Source organism: Leptopilina heterotoma, unplaced genomic scaffold (genome assembly GCF_015476425.1).
Source record: "Leptopilina heterotoma isolate Lh14 unplaced genomic scaffold, ASM1547642v1 Lhet_136, whole genome shotgun sequence".
NCBI classification, from domain to species: domain Eukaryota; kingdom Metazoa; phylum Arthropoda; class Insecta; order Hymenoptera; family Figitidae; genus Leptopilina; species Leptopilina heterotoma.
In genome coordinates, this window is record NW_025110857.1 from 75970 (window position 1) to 97090 (window position 21121).

Sequence of the window (21121 nt, forward strand, 5' to 3'; positions counted from 1 at the left end):
ATGCGGCAGTGGCGGCCGCGGCGGCGCATCAACTGACACGCATGAAACTGCGAGGGACGCGTTTATAGCGGCGAGATTCATTTGAATACATCACAGCGTGTGTGGCCCCAGAGCAGAGCACGCGTCCATCGTTTTATATAATAAAAATCCCCACAACAAATGTACATATATTTAAGCCCAAGTCGATTTAACAAATTCTTATACAATTCGTTTACATTTCGATTTCATTTCATAATATTCATTCTATATTTTGTTTAGAAAATCCATTCTATGTCTGGAAGAAGCTATTTTTCAATCATTTTGAAATTTGAATCATAGCAAAATTTAGTCCCAAATTAATTTCGGCTCAAAGTAAAAATTGGTTCCAAGTTTATTTTGCCTTCGAGTTGATTTGATTTCAAGTTAATTTTGGATCAAAGTACAAATTGGTTCCAATATAATTTTGGATCAAAGTACAAATTGGTTCCAATATAATTTTGGATCAAAGTAAGATTCGGTTCCAAGTTAATTTTGGATCAAAATAAAGTTCGGTTCCAAGTTAATTTTGGATCAAAATAAAGTTCGGTTCCAAGTTAATTTTGGATCAAAATAAAGTTCGGTTCCAATAAAATTATTCCTCTTTTGAATTGCATAATCCAAGTAATAAAAAAATAATCTCCAAAATTCAGTAAAAACACACAGACTTTTTAATAGCACAACATGTTTCATTATGAAAAATTTGTTTTTTACTGCAATTTTTTCATTTTTATTTGATTTTATTTATTGCAATAGTTTGTATAACACAATTCAGTGAAGGTCATCATTTACGATCAAAACAACAGCCAATATTGATACTATACACGCAGAAAACCCCTTTCGCAGACCATCAATTAGCTTATAAATATGAGCATTCAATAAGATACTCATGCGGGTACTTGTGTCCAACTATTCGATTGGTGTTTATGTTTATTATTCTCGAATTGACCGTACAGGTAACAAGTAAACTCTCGATAATGATAATAGTAATAATTCCCACTTGACTTGATTATTAGCTTTGGAAAACAGTGCCGACAGTTATCCTACATTTTTTTTTAAAAATCTTTTATACATATATTCTTCCAAGGGAGGGAAGGTAGCATTTCATTTAAGAGGAGGAAGAATTTTATTATTTCGATGCGTTTCATTTCAAAAAATAATTTTATTATTCCGATGTATTTCATTTTAAACGAGGAGTAATTTTATTATTTCGATGCATTTCATTTCAAGAGAGGAATGATTTTATTAATTCGATTGTATTATTAGTTGCTGATAGTGTCAGTTTTGACTTTAATGGACTTGGATCTAAATTTTACATTGATCCAAAAATTAACTTGGAACCCAATTTTACTTTGATCTAAAATTAACTTGAAATCAAATCAACTAGGAATAAAAATTAGCTAGGAATGAAACTAACTTGGAACCATAATTAATTTGAAATCAAATTAACTCGGAATCAAAATTAACTTGGAACCAAATTAAATTGCATCCAAAATTAACTTGGAAACAAATTAACTTTAATTCAAAATTAATTCGGAATCAAAATTAACTTGGAACCGAATTTTACTTTGATCAAAATTAACTTGGAACCAAATTAACTTTGATCCGAAATTAACTTGGAACCAAATTAACTTAAATCCAAAATTAACTAGAAATCAAAATTCAACTTGGAACCGAATTTTACTTTGATCCAAAATTAACTTGGAACCAAATTTTACTTTGAGCCACAACTTCAGTCATTCCTAAAAATACAAATATGACCTAAATTTTTTTCTTCTAAGGTACCTTACTTCGGAGAGCGTCACAAATTAATACAATGTATTAATTTAATGATAGTATCAAATAAAATACAGACAACAGTTATCGAAGAAATTCTTTTCCCCGAGGAATAAGCACAGATCGCTCTTCAAGTATTGATGATGATGATTAAATTAACGAACTTGATGATATATGTACAAGATTTCGTAAATGTTGTGAAGAAGACACCAGTAATTTTTCTCAATCTTCAATTAGAACCTGAGGAAGTGTGCTGAATGTATTAATCTTTTTACTGCATTTAAATATTTTCAGCGATGATCACATTCTCTCTATCATCCAAGGCACAACCTCAACTACCACGATTATTACGATCATCATCATTATTATTACGTCCAAAAGCAAAATCTGCAATCGTTTAAATCTCAAAAATGATTGGAAGGGATTGAAAGTATTTTTAAACCTAAAACTAGGTTAAGTAGATCGTAGTTCTTAAAAATCATACTCCCAAGGGTTTTCAGTCAAAAATGTTTCTTAACCTTCACAAGAAGAACGTTTAGAACAATTTTAAACGGTTTTAGGGCCCTTAGTCAAAAGTGCGGACTGAAAGTAGGAATTACTTTTACTATCACTATTATCATGATTATTTGAATCATTATCATCACCACTACAGTATGTACATACAGTTTTTAATGGATTTACGAAACAAAGATGAGGAAATGCATGTTCAGCGAAAGAGAGAAGCGAGGGCGACGAAGAGGGGGTGCGTGCGAACGGTGCTCCAACGTTCTGTAAATGTAAATCATCGGACGTTTATTGCAGTTAATTAGCTGGCTGGCCAGCCTGCAGACCTGTTTTGCATACGAGACACAAGAAAAAGAGAGGGAGGTCGTAATATGTGTGTGTCCATTCTCGAGTACGGATACCAAACGCCATCTAAAGGTTAAATCCCGATTGCTGTCAACTTGCCAAGAATAACTGTCAACAGCTCATTGTCATTTAAATCATTACTTGAATTAACCGACTCCTGTCAATCAAATTATTCCCCATAAATTGATCCCCAATAAAGGATTAATTCTCCAACAGCGAATTCTTGGAAATTCTATCCCTACATTGAAATCAATTAATTAATTAATTACAGTGCACCTCGATTATGCGCGAACTAATTGAGGACCTAGTTCTCTATTCGGTTAACCGAATTCCAAAGCAGAATTCAAACCAACAGCTTCTTTCTGTATTTAATTTGAAATGACAGTTAAGAAAAAAAGAAAATTGCATAAATGTCGGGGAAAAAATGGTAAAATACGATTGACATAAAGCTAAATAGGCGGTTTACAAGAGTTGCACGTCGTGTTTTTTCTGGTGTGCGCTTCAATGATCGCCAAAGGGTGCCCCAGTGCCCACGCTATGCCACCATCAGATATACAAACGACGGCAATGCAACTGTGCTACACACTATCATCATCGCACTTGGCGATTCAAATTTTGTTTACATTTACTACAACTCATCTTGTTTACACATCGTACTACAATTTCGACATAAAAATATTACTTTGTATTACTCACTTTTTTACAACGTCCATCGGAGGCACTTGTATTCCAGGAACCATGACTTTTTCATATTTAACTCCAGCGTCGATGAAATCCTGAAGCAAACAATTTTAAATACAATTTACAAACGGAAGAAGATCATGTAAAAATATTTGATAAATAACAATTTAATTAATATTTTTAGGTTAACCTAAAATTTTTTGCTCCTTAGAAACCGTTCTTCGGAGTGCGTCAAATCAAATTTAATTTTAATCAAATTTTCAAAGACAAGATATAAAAAAAGAAATCACTGAAATATACTTGAATAGCCTTTGAAATAACTAAAATAACCCCAAACTAATAACAATTCCATAATGGAAATATTACAAGAATATGTTCATAATGGAAAAATTCAACAATAACTGAAGAAAAGGCAAATTAATGACAAAACGGTATTTGTATATAAAACAGCAAAAGAGAATATATTAACAGACATAAAAGCACATTGTGAACATTTTTGATCCTAATGATAGTAACATTTTTCAAAAAAAAAAAAAAAAAATCATTCACACTATAATGTAGCACTAAATCTTAATTTTCAGTTACATAAACTGTTCATCACGTGTCTATACATGTATAAAAAAATTAAGGAATCATCACGTATAGCAGTGTCATTAAGAAATAATACTCCAATTAGGACAGTCAACCCAAATTATCATGCATCGAGATAATAAATTTGTACCCTGTATTAATTGTACAAGGATTTTTACATGTTAAAACGACTTTCGTATCGAAACATGAAAATAACGGTATAGATATAACCTTCTTTTTCTTCAAATTATGAATCACTCGCGACCCTAAGGTATCAAAATGACATAATGGAGAAAGATTAAGTCCAAAGAAGAGATGAATGACTCCATCAAAAAAGACATAGCCTGGAGAAAAAAATTTTTCTCATTCCGTTTTAATCTAAATTTGTATATACTTTTTTACCGTTTTGTAATTTCAACCCAAATAGTATAATTTCAGTGATAAAACTTAGAATTTCTTTTACCATCTGTTTAGTAATTTTAACCCAAAATACTAACTTGTATTTTACCATTTAACTTTAACCTTTTACCAACTGATTGTAATTGTAATTTTAACCCAAAATGTTATATTTTCAATGATAAATAACTTTATCTCTTCTCTAACAACTGTACGTTATTTTAAAACATATTATAGTTAAAATTTTGAACGAAATAAAAAATTCACAATTCAAAATTATGAATAAAATGATACAAAAAATGGAAAATGTTATAACAAAATCATTGACAAAATTTTGTTTCAAAAGGAGAAGAAGAAAAAATATAAAATACTGACGAACTTTCTTTGATAACCGCACCGTAACGTGGTCGATGATATAAAAAAAAACTATTCTGGAAATCTAATAATAAGTTCATTAGTCCACTCGACGGTCTTTGCCGCAGTGTCGAACCGCCACAAATTAACCAGGGCTCCTCGCCTACCACTTAAATGCTTAATAAAGTCTGAAATGACCTCGAGCTGATGCGATATCGAGTTGGCCCCGCGGCACGAGAAAAATGGAGTAAAACGAAAAGAAGAAGAAGAAGAAGAAGAAAACGAAAAAGAAGACTAAGAAGAAACGATAGATGAAGAATTTGATCATGAAAAAAGGAGAGAGAAATCTTTTTAATATCATCAAAAAAATATGTAGATCGAGGAACGTCGCGGTGGATAGAATTGGTTACTGGTCCATCAATCGTATATTCGTCTTATTATTTTTCCACAATTTCAATATAATAATTAACTCGGACTTTAAAGATTTAATATTTTCCTTCTGAATTCTAAATCGATATATTGTAAAATTTAACTATACGAATAAGAAAATAAAATTCATGCATAATAATAAGAAAAGCATCTTACCTTTTTGTCATAATAACGACTGGTATTTGTCAAGTCCACGATGTACTTGAGTTGAGGGAATGACTGCAGGAGGATAGCAGTCGTGAACCTGTAATAGCAAAACAATATACTTTTAATATTTGTATTTTTCATTCTAGTATATTAATATATACGTATATGCATTTGTATATACCTTCACGTATCTAAGATGCAATATATATAAACCTATATTATATTATATATATTGTACCCATACCTATATACAATACAAATATATATTGTATATTAGTATAAGAATAGCATAAAATTTAAATCGTAGGAAGAGAAAAGAATATTGTAGTAGTGGACAAAATCCAAATACAGGATCTTTTGTTTCGTGGAATTGTTCCCATAAATAAGCGACCTACTCTTTAAAACAAGTAGAGAGAAAATAAAAATATTTGAACAACTTCATCGCGCATGTTAATCATCAATTTCAATTCAAATCCTACTTTTTAAGAAATATATTCAAACAACTTTCAAATCAACACACTCACCGTTGTTGAGGCTGGAGATTTTTAGCCACACCCTGTAACAAACAAAAAAAGCGAAAAACTTTTTAGTGAGAGAGAACTTTTTAGAAATTAAGAAACATAGTGTCTTTAACAATACAAGAAATTTATATTGATTTCTGATAATTTCAATTACAAACAATAATTTCAAAAATCCATGAATTGAATTCTTATAATCATCTTGTATTGTTAAAAAAAATATATTTAACTATATTTAAAGTCCATATCGTGTATTTATTGTCCATACAAAAATAATAAAAAAAAGAACCTCATTATTTAATGTCATATATAGGAATTTTAATGTTTTCTCCATCGTTTTATTTTACAATTCATTTCTCCTGTTTAATGTGTTAAGCGTTCATTAATTTCATATTGAAATTAATGAATCCGTTTCTAGGAGCCACTAATGGATTATTTTTTTCATTGTGAATATTATATTCCAGAGGGACTACTCTTCGTTCATCATAATAATCCCTTGTCTCTAGTATTGTTTCCTCTGTTTCGGCCTTCTTTAAAACAGAAGGTGAGAGAGAATTTTAAAATCCCTTCCTGCACACACACACACTTCATTGTTGTTATTGAATTTTTTGTTTCACTTTTATCTCAAAACACCATTTTTCATTTACAAGTTCAACCATCAAAAATGCCTTTCTCAAAATACTTAACACAGTCAAGGTGAAAAAAAATTTGACGTTTATTGATTTGAGTCACACTTTGAAAACAGGGCGTGTTAGTTCTTCTGTATTGAAGGAACTTTGAAAATTATTTCGAATTAACTTGAGATATTACTGAGGATGCTAAGTATACTTTACTACACCATTAAGTATTTTAAGTATACTATTTATTTTTATTTATACTAATTACACTAGGGATACTAAAGAAGAATGCTAAGGATGCTACAGATTTTTATAAGATTAATGAAACTCTTGTTTATAAAATTCGAACATAGCAAAAATTCCATAAAAATAGTAAAAGTTGCAAAACAGAAGCACAGTCTTTCTAAGGATATCAAATTGAGACAAAAAACGAATCAAAAGTGTTGCGAAGTGTTTTAATTCGTTTTTCGTCTCAATTTCATATCCTTAGAAAAGCTGTGTGCGCAGAAGAATATAATAATGAAGTAATGTTTAAATTCAATTTACTTTGATTTAGATGGGCGTTTATGCTTCATAATTTTTAATGAGTCATGATTAATCATTTTTAGTTGTTACAATTTAACAGCAAACGATTTTTAACATTTTTACCTTCGATCCATTATTAATGCAATAACCAAATGGACCCGATACTCATTCTCAGATACGAATCTCCCCGCCCAGCCAATCGGATAGCACAGACTGAACCCGTAATTAGCACTTAGCCCACCCATAGTGGGTGCAAATGTGAAACCCATGAAAAATTTCAATTTAAACATTTTGAGGAATTTTTTTCTTTCTCTCTTTTTTTTTGAATAATGCTCGAGTTTCTTGGTGGAGAAAAAACGATATATATTCCAGCATAAGTATATAGTAGAGAAACTAATGTAAATCATTGAAAAATAACACGTTTTTCTCTCTAGAAAAGAGAATATTTTATGGAGAGATATACTAGTTTCGAGAAAAGCAATATGATACTCAAAGGTGCACGAGAAACGATACGAGATCGTGTATGTTACGAGAAGAGAGAAAGAGAGAGGGGGAGAGAGCAATGGGTTAAAAACGTTGCTTTTATTCGACTTGTTCTTGCCGTCGGCATCGTCACGTATATATCGTTATCCGATACGAGACATTGTCCAATCAATCACTCAGAGAAGCGATCCATAGACTTCAGGCGTGTACCCCCTTAAAACTTGTTACACTCGGGCACTATTAATTATCACAAGTAGACGATGACTTGCTTATTATTGTTATAGCGAAGTTAAAGATTAACTGAACGTAAGCGTGCCTTTAAAAAGACTATTAACAGTAATGGAGTTAATCTAATTTATGATGTGTTTGTTACGAAAAAAAGAAACGAAGCACTTTTTCAACTGGACTAAGGGCCAGTTTCACCAACTCTGATTAAAAATTAATCAAGATTAAATCCTTAACCGACCAATCATAAGCAGTTAAATTGACTTTAATCATCGATTACTTTTTAATCGGAGTTGGTGAAACTCCTAAAAGAAGTGTGTTTTCCGAATTACGGATGTAAACCTCAGGTTCAGAATTATTAAACTGTCACTTTATTATATCATTATACTGTCACTATAATGCTATAGACTTCTGTTTAGACGGTTAATAAAGAAAAGTTTCTTTGTGCGACATCGGTAAAAAAAAAGTCACTTTACGTTCGGTACTAGCTAAGTCTACTAGTAAAGTTAAAATTAAAGAATCAGATTCTGATTATGGCACCTATTTAAATACAAACGGAAAACAGAATTTGTCACACACTTTTGTAATTTTTTTAAGAGGAAATTCTTGTAGCATCGAGAAACTTCTTTTTTTTAGAAGAAAAGAGTCGGTTGAGTATATTGAAGTAACGAGAAAAGTTTTGAGTAGCAAGAAAAAAAAATAGATTCCCGATACTCGATGTATGGTATATTGCATTTGTAAGTTACCTTTCTGGACATTTTTGAATTCGGTGGCTTGTGTTGCTTTTGGGCGGTTTAGGCTGAGTTGCGGCATAGTGGCTTTATGCTTCTGGTACATAAATTTCCTTTGAATGGAGTATGTATGAGCCGGCGCTCGCTATTCCATCCCACCTGCCCCCTTCGTGTCACATAACTTTTTCCCTTCCTCTTTCACTCCAAGACTTCTCTCTTTCTTCTATTTTTCGGTGTATTGTACTTTTTTTCCCTCTTGCTTGAAACTACTGCTACGCGCTTTCGCTCTCCTTCTCTCTCTCTCTCTCTCATTTCTTTGCAGCTATTTGCCATCCTTCTGATTTAGCCTCAAATTTCAGTGTATGTGTGTTTACAAAAATGTCAACCACAGACCCTGACGACGCGTGGAGAAATTGCGCCTCTGAAATTTATAGCGCCACTGCCTGCTTTCTTTGTCGATGGAGACCCGCACAGTTTTGCGAATGAAAGAAGAAAAAAAGCCAACAAACCCCCTGGAAAATTTCAGGGTCCACCACTGGTCTAACCAGGCGTGGTTTTTGGTTTTCCGAGGATTTTTTTTTTCTCTTATTCCTTCCGCCTTTTTTCTAAATTCTTTGTCGAAATAGAGTCACTTATGTCGATGAAATAAAAGAAAACGGAAGTTGTGCTTTTCATAATTTGGTGTTAAATTTTCCTGGGGGTGATAGAGTGAGTGAGAAAATGAGAATGGTATTGGAAATTTTTTTTCTTTTTGTTCACAGGGAAATACTTTGTCGGCTTTAAAATGGCGTGTCATCAGCAGTAAATTTTTCTGCATTTTCCAAAACTTGCAATTTGTTAGTGTCTGGACAACGTTAAATTCCATGTATTGCGAAGGAATTGTTCACAAAATAAAATAGGAAATGTCCCTATCAAGGGATATAGGAGGAACCTTTATAGAAAATGTAGCCAGAATATGGGTAATGGATGCTAAGGTGACCCATACACTATTATACTTCCATGCAACGAGTGGTAAGCTTTTATATTCCCATGATGTACGGCTATGTAGTTGCCAAATGGATAGTCTTTGGTCTCCTTCTCTTATTCTTTATTTATGCTATTATTCTCTTCTCGATTTCAAAATACGTGCAATTCAGCGACTATATCCTATCGCATCTTGTCAGATAATTCTTGTCTAGACTATCACTTTTTACGATATTTATATCCCACTTAGTTTGTAATTAAAAATCAAAAATACTAATACTCACAGCTTTTCCAAGGATATCAAATTGAGACAAAAAACGAATCAAAAGTGTTGCAAAGCAACATTTTTTATTCGTTTTTTGTCTCAATTTGATATCCTCAGAGTAACTGTGACTGAATACCAGATACTCCATACTAATTGTCCAAAGTGAAGAATTAGATTTTAAAATTCAGTGAATGGTATAGTCTCCTCCGTAGCTTCTAAGGATTTTTAGCACTAGAAAGAGGATCATAAAGGTGGAAGTGGTGGGCCTTTGAATGGCGCCAAGAGCCTAAAAATCCTTACGGGGGGCTGTTAGGTAGGAGTCCTACCAGAATGGCAAGAACGCAAAATAGGCAGGAAACAAACATTCGTTTAAATAGTCCCGGCAAGTCACGACCACCAATATCTTGGAGTCGTTAATCTTGTCTTCAGTTTGTACAGGTTGTTCATTAATATAATGTATTCTCACTCCCGTAGCTAAAACAATCAAGCAAAACTCCGATTTCGCCATAGTTACAGAAAAAAAAAAATCTCTCAAAATTATTATCTCGATGAATGGTTAAAGAACGGCATTATTATACTACAGGAGGTTAATTTATCTCAAGGTTTCACCAAACCGCAGGTATATGCAAGTTTATGCAGAATTGGCAGAAATTTTAATATTTTCGTAATATTATATATTATCTGTTGAAGTTTCCCCTTCTAAATTTTAAATTAATTTTCTTCCGAATTGAACTTAAAAGATTGTTCAAATCTTTTAATCGAACCTATTTTTCCCTTTTGGTTTGTCACTTTCTTCTTGTTAGTTGAATTTAAAAATCGTACCTAATCTAATTTAAATTCTTGTAACTAAATGTTGATTCTGGGAAGAATTAATTTTTTAGGACCAAGTGCACACGGTAACATTTATGCCAGTGTCATAAAAGTTTACAGTTTGTGTGTATGTGAGAAGAGAGGGAGAGGAATCTGCAGGACTTTTAAAAGTTGTGTAGTTTTTCAAATGAGTTTTTTGGATTATATGGTGTTCGACGAGGAGTGCTTCTTCGTGTTTCGACAAACGAGCCTTTTTGTCGGTAAACGTCATTGGGACTATTTCTCAAGGATTCGAAAAAGCAGCTAGTTTTTTAATTACCGCACGTTATCGGTTTAGAGTGATCAGGGCATAAATAAAAATGAAGACGGCATTTTCAAGTCAGAAAAGGTCCCCTGCGGCTACAGCTTCCATTACTGCAGTATGTCTGTCAGTATATTTCTAGCATAACTTTGACTTTTTAAAATGAGCTCACGGAGATCACGCGCTTAGCGTGAGGGAAAGAGAGAAGAACAGGAGAAAGGATCTTAATCTTCTAATATCGGACAGATGCTCCTAGAATCTAGGTATAGAAGCCACCGAAGACATAAAAAAACCTGTCAACGAATCGGTTCTTAATTCATTAAACTCGCCTGTTCGATATAATACAACATTTGATGAATTCAATTTTCATTTTCGTCAGAATCGTAAATTACTTCAATACCTTGGAAACACGATAAAGACAAATGATCCTAATGAAGACAAATTTTTCCATTTTCATCCCAACTTTTATTAACTTTGATAAATTCTCCCAAAAATGAAAGTTCGCATTTTTTATTACACACAAGAAGCAAAAAAGAAAACAAGTAGAAAATGATCGGCGATTAGATAAACAGGTTACAACGTGCGAGATCCCTTTTTGCATCCAACAGGGTTCTCAGAAAAGAAAGAAACCCTACAAGATAGAATGTTGACTATCTAAGATATATACACAACATACCTATGACGGGAAAAAATCTAGTCTCAAATTAAGATACATAAACAATACCTGCGCGTACCTACTTCCCCATATATATGATATCGTTTATAACTTAATGACTTTCAATCGTTAATAAATATCTCTGCATTTTTTTTTCTCAACCCATCGTAAATGAAAAAAAAAAAAATATTCTGAAGAGAAAAGTTTTTAGTTTGACTTATGACCCCCTTGGAGGCGCCAGTTCAATAGCATCAGCATCAGCAGCAACAACAGATGAAAAAGAGACGGAAGAGGAAGGCGTTACGACGAAACAAAATGCGGTGTCGGTGGCAGATAAGATCTCCAAAACCAGGATCAGTAATATTTTACAAAGTCATCGAAGTTGTTCGCCAACTTGGATATAAATTATATTCATTCTCTCCGTCTCCAGCATCTTCTGCATCTCGCTTTTACTTATATAAATATATTTTTAAAGCCCCATGTCAGCTAAGTAAAGAGAAAAGAAATATACGAATAAGTATTGAAAAAAAGAAGAAAAAAGAATCCTTCAGTGTATACCTTCCTCCCCTAATTCCAACAGGGCGTTAAAGAAAGAATTGTTAATCATTACCTGGATTATCGCACTTTATACTTTGCTAATTCCTATCTTCATACCTCTTCCTATCTTACATTGAAGATAAAATAACTTTGAAGTACTTAAAGTTTCGAACGCTCAAATGAACGACGATACTTTCATCACTTCTTTTAATTTGAAGATTATTTACAAACTATTGTTCTTTATAATTAAAAAATTGTTACCAGTTCACAAACCTTAAAAACTCAACGAAAAAAGACACCCTGTTTATAAAACAGATTTTTTCTAGATTACATCGAAAATAATCAATAAAGACTGATTTCAGTTTTACACAATTAAACAGAAACATTTAATTAAGCTATAAAAATAACACAAAGATAACTTAAAATTATTTGCTTCTTAGGCATTTTCCTCCGAAGCACATCACGTATAGTACTCTAATATGATAGAAAATACGAATAGGAGGAAAAAACCACTATAACAAAGATGCCAAAATTCGAAAATAATGACACAGACAATTTATATACAATATATGGGATCGAGTAAGCAGATTTTGGTGTGAAATGATGTTAGGATGTTACGAGTTTTTTCATGAGATAACCAAAAGATATAGAGATATAAGTATTCATAAATTACCGAAAAATATGGAAAAAGAGACAGAGGCAATGGTGCATTGAGGAAAAATTATGACGTGATACACGCGCTTTCTCTCTACCTCTCTTTCTCTTTCTCTCTTGTTTCTATTCAAAAACCCCTCGCGCGTTTATCGCGACAAAACAAAAGACAATAGTGTCCTCTGCAGAAGTCAGCGTAGAATAATACTAATGTAACTGAGAAGTTACAACGATAGAGATCTAAATGTTACGAGACAGAGAGAGAGGAGAGTTTTGGAATGCTGAAAATACAGATATCACCCACGTCGAGACAATTCATTTTAGAATAGATACGTTTTTGGTGTCAGACCGGGTGTTGTCCTCGCATTAATATTATTTTCATGCAAAAAGAGAGAAAAAAAATTCATTCTTACGAAAGAATTAAGAGTCTGGGACAAGAGATATTATAAATGGCCGATTATGGAAAGTTTACAATCAACCCAAAAGGAAGATTTCAAAATGCTTTCTTAAATTAAATTCTAAAAATGTTACGACTCGCAAAATTACGAAAATTTTCCGTTATTTTTATAAATAAATTAAAATTTACTCTCACAGTAGAAATTCAATTATTTTTAAAAAATTAGATGAAATTCTTCTTTGGAATTCAATTATTTTTAAAATATTTGATGATAGATTTTATCAAAAATTATCAAAAAATCCAAAAAACCGATATTCCTAAAATTCAACATTTTTTCCTCTCTTTTATGGGATTCAGCTTCATTATTTTTGGGCTCTTGGAAAATACTTTACTTATTTAATAGTCTCGACTCTTTGGTAAAAAATCTAAAATTATCTAAAATTCAAAAATCCGAATTTCTTAAAATTAAACATTTTTTCCTCTCTTTTATGGGATTTAGCTTCATTATTTTTGTGCTATTGGAAAATACTTTACTTATTTAATAGTCTCGACTCTTTGGTAAAAAATCTAAAATTATCGAAAAATATCAAAAATTCAAAAATCCGAATTTCTTAAAATTCAACATTTTTTCCTCTCTTTTATGGGATTTAGCTTCATTATTTTTGTGCTTCTGGAAAATACTTTACTTATTTAGTAGCCTCGACTCTTTGTTAAAAAATCTAAAATTATCGAAAATTATCAAAAATTCAAAAATCCGAATTTCTTAAAATTCACTATTTTTTCTCCTCTTTTATGGCATTTAGCTTCATTATTTTTGTGCTTTTAAAAAATACTTTACTTATTTAGTAGCCTCGACTCTTTGTTAAAAAATCTAAAATTATCGAAAATTATCAAAAATTCAAAAATCCGAATTTCTTAAAATTCAACATTTTTTCCTCTCTTTTATGGGATTCAGCTTCATTATTTTTGTGCTTTTCAAAAATACTTTACTTATTTAGTAGCCTCGGCTCTTTAGTAAAAAATCTAAAATTATCGAAAATTATCAAAAATTCAAAAATCCGAATTTCTTAAAATTCAACAATTTTTATTCTCTTTTATGGGATTTAGCTTCATTATTTTTGTGCTTTTGGAAAATACTTTACTTATTTAATAGTCTTGACTCTTTGTTAAAAAATCTAAAATTATCGAAAATTATCAAAAATCCGAAAAATTGAATTTCTTAAAATTCAACCTTTTTTTCCTCTCTTTTATGGGATTCAGCTTCATTATTTTTGTGCTCTTGGAAAATACTTTACTTATTTAATAGTCTCGACTCTTTGGTAAAAAATCTAAAATTATCGAAAATTATCAAAAATTCAAAAATCCGAATTTCTTTAAATTCAACATTTTTTCCTCTCTTTTATGGGAATCAGCTTCACTATTTTTGTGCTATTGGAAAATACTTTACTTATTTAATAGTCTCGACTCTTTGGTAAAAAATCTAAAATTATCGAAAAATATCAAAAATTCAAAAATCCGAATTTCTTAAAATTCACTATTTTTTCTCCTCTTTTATGGCATTTAGCTTCATTATTTTTGTGCTTTTAAAAAATACTTTACTTATTTAATAGTCTCGACTCTTTGGTAAAAAATCTAACATTATCGAAAATTATCAAAAATTCAAAAATCCGAATTTCTTAAAATTCAACATTTTTTCCTCTCTTTTATGGGATTTAGCTTCATTATTTTTGTGCTTCTGGAAAATACTTTACTTATTTAGTAGCCTCGACTTTTTGTTAAAAAATCTAAAATTATAGAAAATTATCAAAAATTCAAAAATCCGAATTTCTTAAAATTCAACATTTTTTCCTCTCTTTTATGGGATTTAGCTTCATTATTTTTGTGCTTCTGGAAAATACTTTACTTATTTAATAGTCTCGACTCTTTGGTAAAAAATCAAAAATTATCGAAAATTATCAAAAATTCAAAAATCCGAATTTCTTAAAATTCAACATTTTTTCCTCTCTTTTGTGGGATTTAGTTTTATTATTTTTGTGCTTTTGGAAAATACTTTATTTATTAAATAGTCTCGACTCTTTGGTAAAAAATCTAAAATTATCGGAAATTATCAAGAATTCAAAAATCCGAATTTCTTAAAATTCAACATTTTTTCCTCTCTTTTATGGGATTCAGCTTCATTATTTTTGTGCTTTTCAAAAATACTTTACTTATTTAGTAGCCTCGACTCTTTGTTAAAAAATCTAAAATTATAGAAAATTATCAAAAATTCAAAAATCCGAATTTCTTAAAATTCAACATTTTTTCCTCTCTTTTATGGGATTTAGCTTCATTATTTTTGTGCTTCTGGAAAATACTTTACTTATTTAATAGTCTCGACTCTTTAGTAAAAAATCTAAAATTATCGAAAATTATCAAAAATTCAAAAATCCGAATATATTAAAATTCAACATTTTTTCCTCTCTTTTATGGGATTCAGCTTCATTATTTTTGTGCTTTTGGAAAATACTTTACTTATTTAATAGTCTCGACTCTTTGGTAAAAAATAAAAAATTATCGAAAATTATCAAAAATTCAAAAATCCGAATTTCTTAAAATTCAACATTTTTTCCTCTCTTTTATGGGATTCAGCTTCATTATTTTTGTGCTTTTCAAAAATACTTTACTTATTTAGTAGCCTCGACTCTTTGTTAAAAAATCTAAAATTATAGAAAATTATCAAAAATTCAAAAATCCGAATTTCTTAAAATTCAACATTTTTTACTCTCTTTTATGGTATTTAGTTTTATTATTTTTGTGCTTTTGGAAAATACTTCCACATAACTAAAAAATATTCTAACTAAAAAAATGTGACAATTTTTTCTTTTCTTTTAAAATAAAATAGAGAGAAAAGAGAAACCTACCTAACAATTTTAGATTTTAATAATTTAAGGGCATAAAAAAGGGGAAAAGAAGAAGAAAAAAAAGTGAATTATGTACAAAAGTGACCCAACCGTGATCCCTGTTATTAAAGAAGAAAAGCGATTTTTCTCTCGAAAAAAATTTGTAACCTAATTAATTCTCGAGAATAAATTAAACGTTTAAAGAAATAAAAATATTAGTGCAACTTGGTATCGTCCTAAAAAGAAAAGAAGGTATGTAGAATGTTCCGCACTTTCGAAAGATCTCTTCAAGACAGTGAGAATAAGCTTTGAGGGACCTATTAACGAGAGACTCCCTGCAGATCTCGCAGCAGGTTCCAATCAGGCCTTAGGTCCAATTCTTTATATATACACCGAGACTTATTTTATGTAAAGTTCGCGGCCGCCAGAATCAATTAGTTGTCCATTCTCTATTGTAACTTTCTATTGGCGATTAGCAAAACTACTTTTTTTCACATCGTATTTTTATAACATCATTCCCATAGGAGCAATTAATTAAAACACATGTTCCTTCACACTTTTGAATATATGCCTGAAATAATATTATATAAATGAAGTTTCCTTAAATGTTGAAGAAAAAAGAATTTTTGTTTGAATGAATAAATAAAAAATAGAGTGCGCAATAAAGAAGAAGAAGAAGAGGAATAATTCGAAAAAACGAAACAAATAGTAATTGTTTACAGATTTGCAAAACTTCTGGGAATTGCGACCACCATGTCACTGGCTCGTGCCACAAAGATACCAATATAAAGTAAATAAAATACCAAAAGCGTGGGTCAAACTTGCGTGCGCCTACCGAGCTCTTTCGAGAATTCAATGCGATCTTATCATAACATTCCCGTCGCAACCACTCTTCCCGCAGTGAAGATAATCTGTGATTTAGTGAGGAAGATGAAAAGACAGAAGAGAGAAGAATTAGAAGAAAAAATAAAAAATGGAAAAAAACAGAATTTCTTTTTTTTTCGCATGCCTATCGTTTATTAGCCCCCAGGCTTCGTACTCGATAATTAATTTACAAAAAGAAGCGTTAAAACTGAAAATAAATAGTAAAAACGTAACTATATTAAACAATTGAATTTGACAACTAAAAACTCGTTTTCATCGATTCGGAAAAATCATAAAAATTTGATTCTATATTTCCCTGACTTTTTTCTGATTTCCATGAAAAAGTATTCGCTTTTCTTCTTATCTTGGTACGAAATGTTTCTAAACTTCAATTATTTTCTAAATTTTTAGTTGAAATTCTTCAAAAATACAATCTTTAAAAATAATTTTTGAAAATATAGAAATAAAATTCTTAAAAATATAAAATTTATTTCAATTTAATGCGACAATATTTTGAATTAAGTGGAATTATTATTTAATTTTTACGAGAATTTAAAATTCTAAAGTTCTGAACATTCAAACAAACGAAATTGATTAATTTCTTCTTCAAATTAAATTTTCATTACAATAATTCTGTGTCTTTAATAACTTAATAGAAAAATTATAAATTACCAATTTTTTAAATAAATATTCAAATATTATTACAGTTTTGCAAAAATTAAATTTTGAAAGATTTCAATTTAAAAATCATCAGAAATTTAATTATTTCTATAAAAATTCATAATATAACGCTTTTAATATTCAATTATTATGTAAAATATTAATTGAAAATCATTTTTAAATTATTTCTTATTAGACCGTTTCACAAGAATTCATTTACATATTTAAATACAAAATTAAATAATTGATAGAATACATAATTATTTCTTAAAATTGAATCTTCATAAAGAATGTTATCAATTTTTTTGAAAATTATTGATTTCATTCGTAGAATTGAAAAAAAAATTTTAAAAAGAATTATATTTTTTCGGAAATTTATTTAAAAGTGTATTAAAGATAATTGTAATCCAGCAAAAATTTTATTATTTATGACAATAATTGAATTATTTCAACGAATTTTATTAAAAATGTTAGTATATAAATGAATTCCTGTAAAAAATTTTCTATTTGTCAAAATAATTAAATTTTTGTAAGGAATTTTATTTACATTTTTGAAAATAATTGAATTTTTTAAAGCATTTTTTTAACTGATGAAAATAATTTAATTCTTCCGAGGAATTTAATTACAATTGTGCTAAAAATAATTGAATTCTAGCCAAGAATTTGTTTGTTTATGACGATAATTGAATCCCTGACAAGAAGTTTATCAAAAATTTTTTTAAATAATTGAATTTCTGTGAAGAATTATATTTAAAAATTATTTAAGAAATTTAATTAAAATTCTATTGGAAAATAATTTAATTCCTATTAAAAGTTTTTACAAAATTCTTGAAAATAATTAATTTTGTTCAAAGTATTCAATTATTTTCAAAAGTTTTAATAAAATACAGTGAAACAATTCAATTATTTTCTGAAATTTTATGCAAGAATTCAATTATTTTCAATAGAATTTTTACAAAATTTTGCAATGAATTCAATTTTTTAAAAATTGAAATAGAATTCTTCAAAAGCATTCAATTATTCTCAAGAATTTAAATGACATTCTGAATCAGAATTCAATAATTATTAAAAAAAAAATTTCGTTAAATTTCTTAATAGTTCTTGATTATTTTCAAAAATTTTAATAAAATTCTGCGAAACAATTCAATTATTTAAAGTTTAAATAAACATCTTTGAAAAAATTTAATTGTTTCAAAGAATTTTATTACTAATTTTTGAAAATAATTGATTTCTTTTGAACAATTTTAATAAAAATTTTAAAAATAATTATATTTTGCTTTGTAATTCATTTAACATTATATTAAAAATATTTTAAATCCTGCAAAGAATTTTTTTATTTATGAAAAAATAATTAAATTTTTGCCAGGAATTCTATTAGTTGTGATATAATTGAATTCTTGCGAAAAATTGTGTTAAAATTTTTGAAAATAATTAAATTTTATCAAAAATTGATTTAATTCGAAAAATATTCCTGAAAATTGTATTTTAAATAATTGAATTTCTATGAAAATTATATTATTATTTTTTTTAATAATTCAATACTTTTGAAAAATTTTATTCAAATAGTATAGATATTGAAAATAATTGAATTTCATGAAAGAATTTTATTGTTTGTAAAAATTATTGAATTTTTGCGAAAAAAATTCTTAAAACTGTTGAAAATAATAAAATCGTTTTAAAGAATTTTATTAAAATTTTTTTGAATTGTTTCAAAGAATTTTATTTTCGGTATTTTTTCAAGGACCTTAATTTTTGTCAAATACTGTCTGTTAATTGTGGCCTTAGGACCAAAGGACCTAAGGCCACAATTAACAAACAGTATTTGACAAAGAATTTTATTAAAAATTTTTTTGAATTTTTTCAAATAATTTCATTAAAATTTTTTTGAATTGTTTCTAAGAATTTTATTAAATTTTTTGAGAATGATTTGTTTATTTCAAGGCGGATTTAAAGTAGCTGTACATTCTCAATGAAAAGAAAAAAGTAGCTCTTAGTATCACAAAAATAATAAAAAAGTATCCAAATAGTAGCAAATGGTAAAAAAAAAGTAATAAATAGATTTAAGCAGACGAGTGCGAATTTATCCAAACGGAAAAATTTGAAGTACTATTACCAATTATCTTTCTAACAAAAAAAATCAATCGCTCACACTAAACTCTAAAGTCTTCAAGAAGTTTCAGATTCGAAACGAAGAATTCAACAACGAATATTTTAATATTTTAAGAATTAAAAAGATTGAAGAAAATCTTAATAGCCTACTATTTAATCTTTAATCCATACAATTATTTTTTTTTCATCTTTTTTTTTTAAAAAGGAGGAACTTGGTGGCCAAGTAGTTAATCATTGAATTGCAGGGGACGGACGTGTAGAGCCCTGTCAGCACTGCCGCCAAACTGCTGATTTACATCTGCATAAATCACTAGTTTTCGTGTGACTACCTTGCAGAATTCATAAGCTTCGTTTCGAGTCCGTTCAGAGACTGTTGAGCTTTCGGTGCTCCTTCAAAATGAAAGTTTTTAAGTACCTTTCGGTTCTTCGAGTAAACAAAATCCCCTGCATCAATTTCAACTGCTGTAAACTGTGATTTATTTCAATGATTCGAAAAATTTGCCCTAGGCTCTCCAATTAAAGCACAAATAAATCAATCAAAGATAAATATTAACCCAATGAGATATAAAAAAAAAAAAAGAGAAAAGAAGAATCTTCAGTATGCAGAATATCGACAAATAGAAAACACCTACGGCATATGCACAGGTGTTGGTAAGAGGAAATTTTATATTCCTATTAAATTTTTATGGACCAAAGTCCGCTAACAAAAATTTCATATAACTATTTTTCACTCCAGTCGGAGATTAAATTTCAAAACCTTCATTTTACTATAATTAATTAAATTTCTAAACTATATTAATTTAAAATTGATTTAAATTTAAAATTCATTGATTTTGATCAGTGAATTGTTAAAAAAGAAATTTCGTTTACAAATCGTACTCACTTCTCGTAGCGGAACCTTAAATGCAAGGATTTTCGTGCCTTGAATAACCTCTCCATAGGGTTTATATTGTAACCACCTAAAAAAAGAAATCAAATCAATTAAAATTGTAGAGATCATTTTTTCATAATATTTACTTCGTACTTTTCGTCACTTTTCAATTGAAACGAAAACAAAAACTAAAAAGTACGATTTCCAACTCGACTATACGACTCACAATTCCAGGAATGTCGATAAACTACCAAGAACATTTTATCATAAATATCTAAATTAATTAACTAAGCAACTATTATAATTTTATTCCTGAAAAAGAAATTTCGAAAATTAAAAAACAGTTATACCTTAGAAAAGCGTCACCTTTTCCTGAAAACGGAAACTAAACTCTTATGATTCACTTGATAAGGAAGTAAAAGTAAAAGCAATACCGCCAAGCGGCGTCGACATGTAAAATCACATAGACTGCATGTGATCAATTATTTCAGTAAAAAGGGTAAAAAGAATAAAATATCAATCCTATCAACCCCATTCAATCGTAAATGATTAAATATTGCTGGAATTGTTTTGCATTCGCAGTAAAAACACGTGCAAAAAATAAGCAAAATATTCCAACATAACCTCCAAAACAAGAACTTTCATTATCAATCAAAATGTTACATTTTTAAGATATCATTGAGAAGCCTTTATAAGTATTCTATAAAAAACGATTGATTCTTACCTATCTGGTATTGATTTCGACATTATTATTGTTTTCCTCTCAAATCTATTACAAAATTTGTTAAATTATCATCAACAAACAAGTCATTTACACACCACCGCTTTGCGGAACTACAGTGC

The 21121-nt window shown here is 29.4% G+C and overlaps 1 protein-coding gene across 1 annotated transcript in view; it reads right to left on the reverse strand.

Annotated features, from left to right (window-relative positions):
* LOC122497749 (RNA/RNP complex-1-interacting phosphatase-like) overlaps positions 1-21121 on the reverse strand; it is a 49043-nt gene extending 27922 nt beyond the window's left edge. Inside the window, exons 1-5 of the mRNA XM_043605020.1 lie at positions 21003-21121; positions 20291-20366; positions 5742-5773; positions 5227-5314; positions 3337-3416 (exon numbers count right to left, since the gene is read on the reverse strand). Coding sequence (XP_043460955.1) covers positions 3337-3416; positions 5227-5314; positions 5742-5773; positions 20291-20366; positions 21003-21025 — 299 coding nt within the window. The 5' untranslated portion in view covers positions 21026-21121. The remainder of the gene's footprint in view (positions 1-3336; positions 3417-5226; positions 5315-5741; positions 5774-20290; positions 20367-21002) is intronic.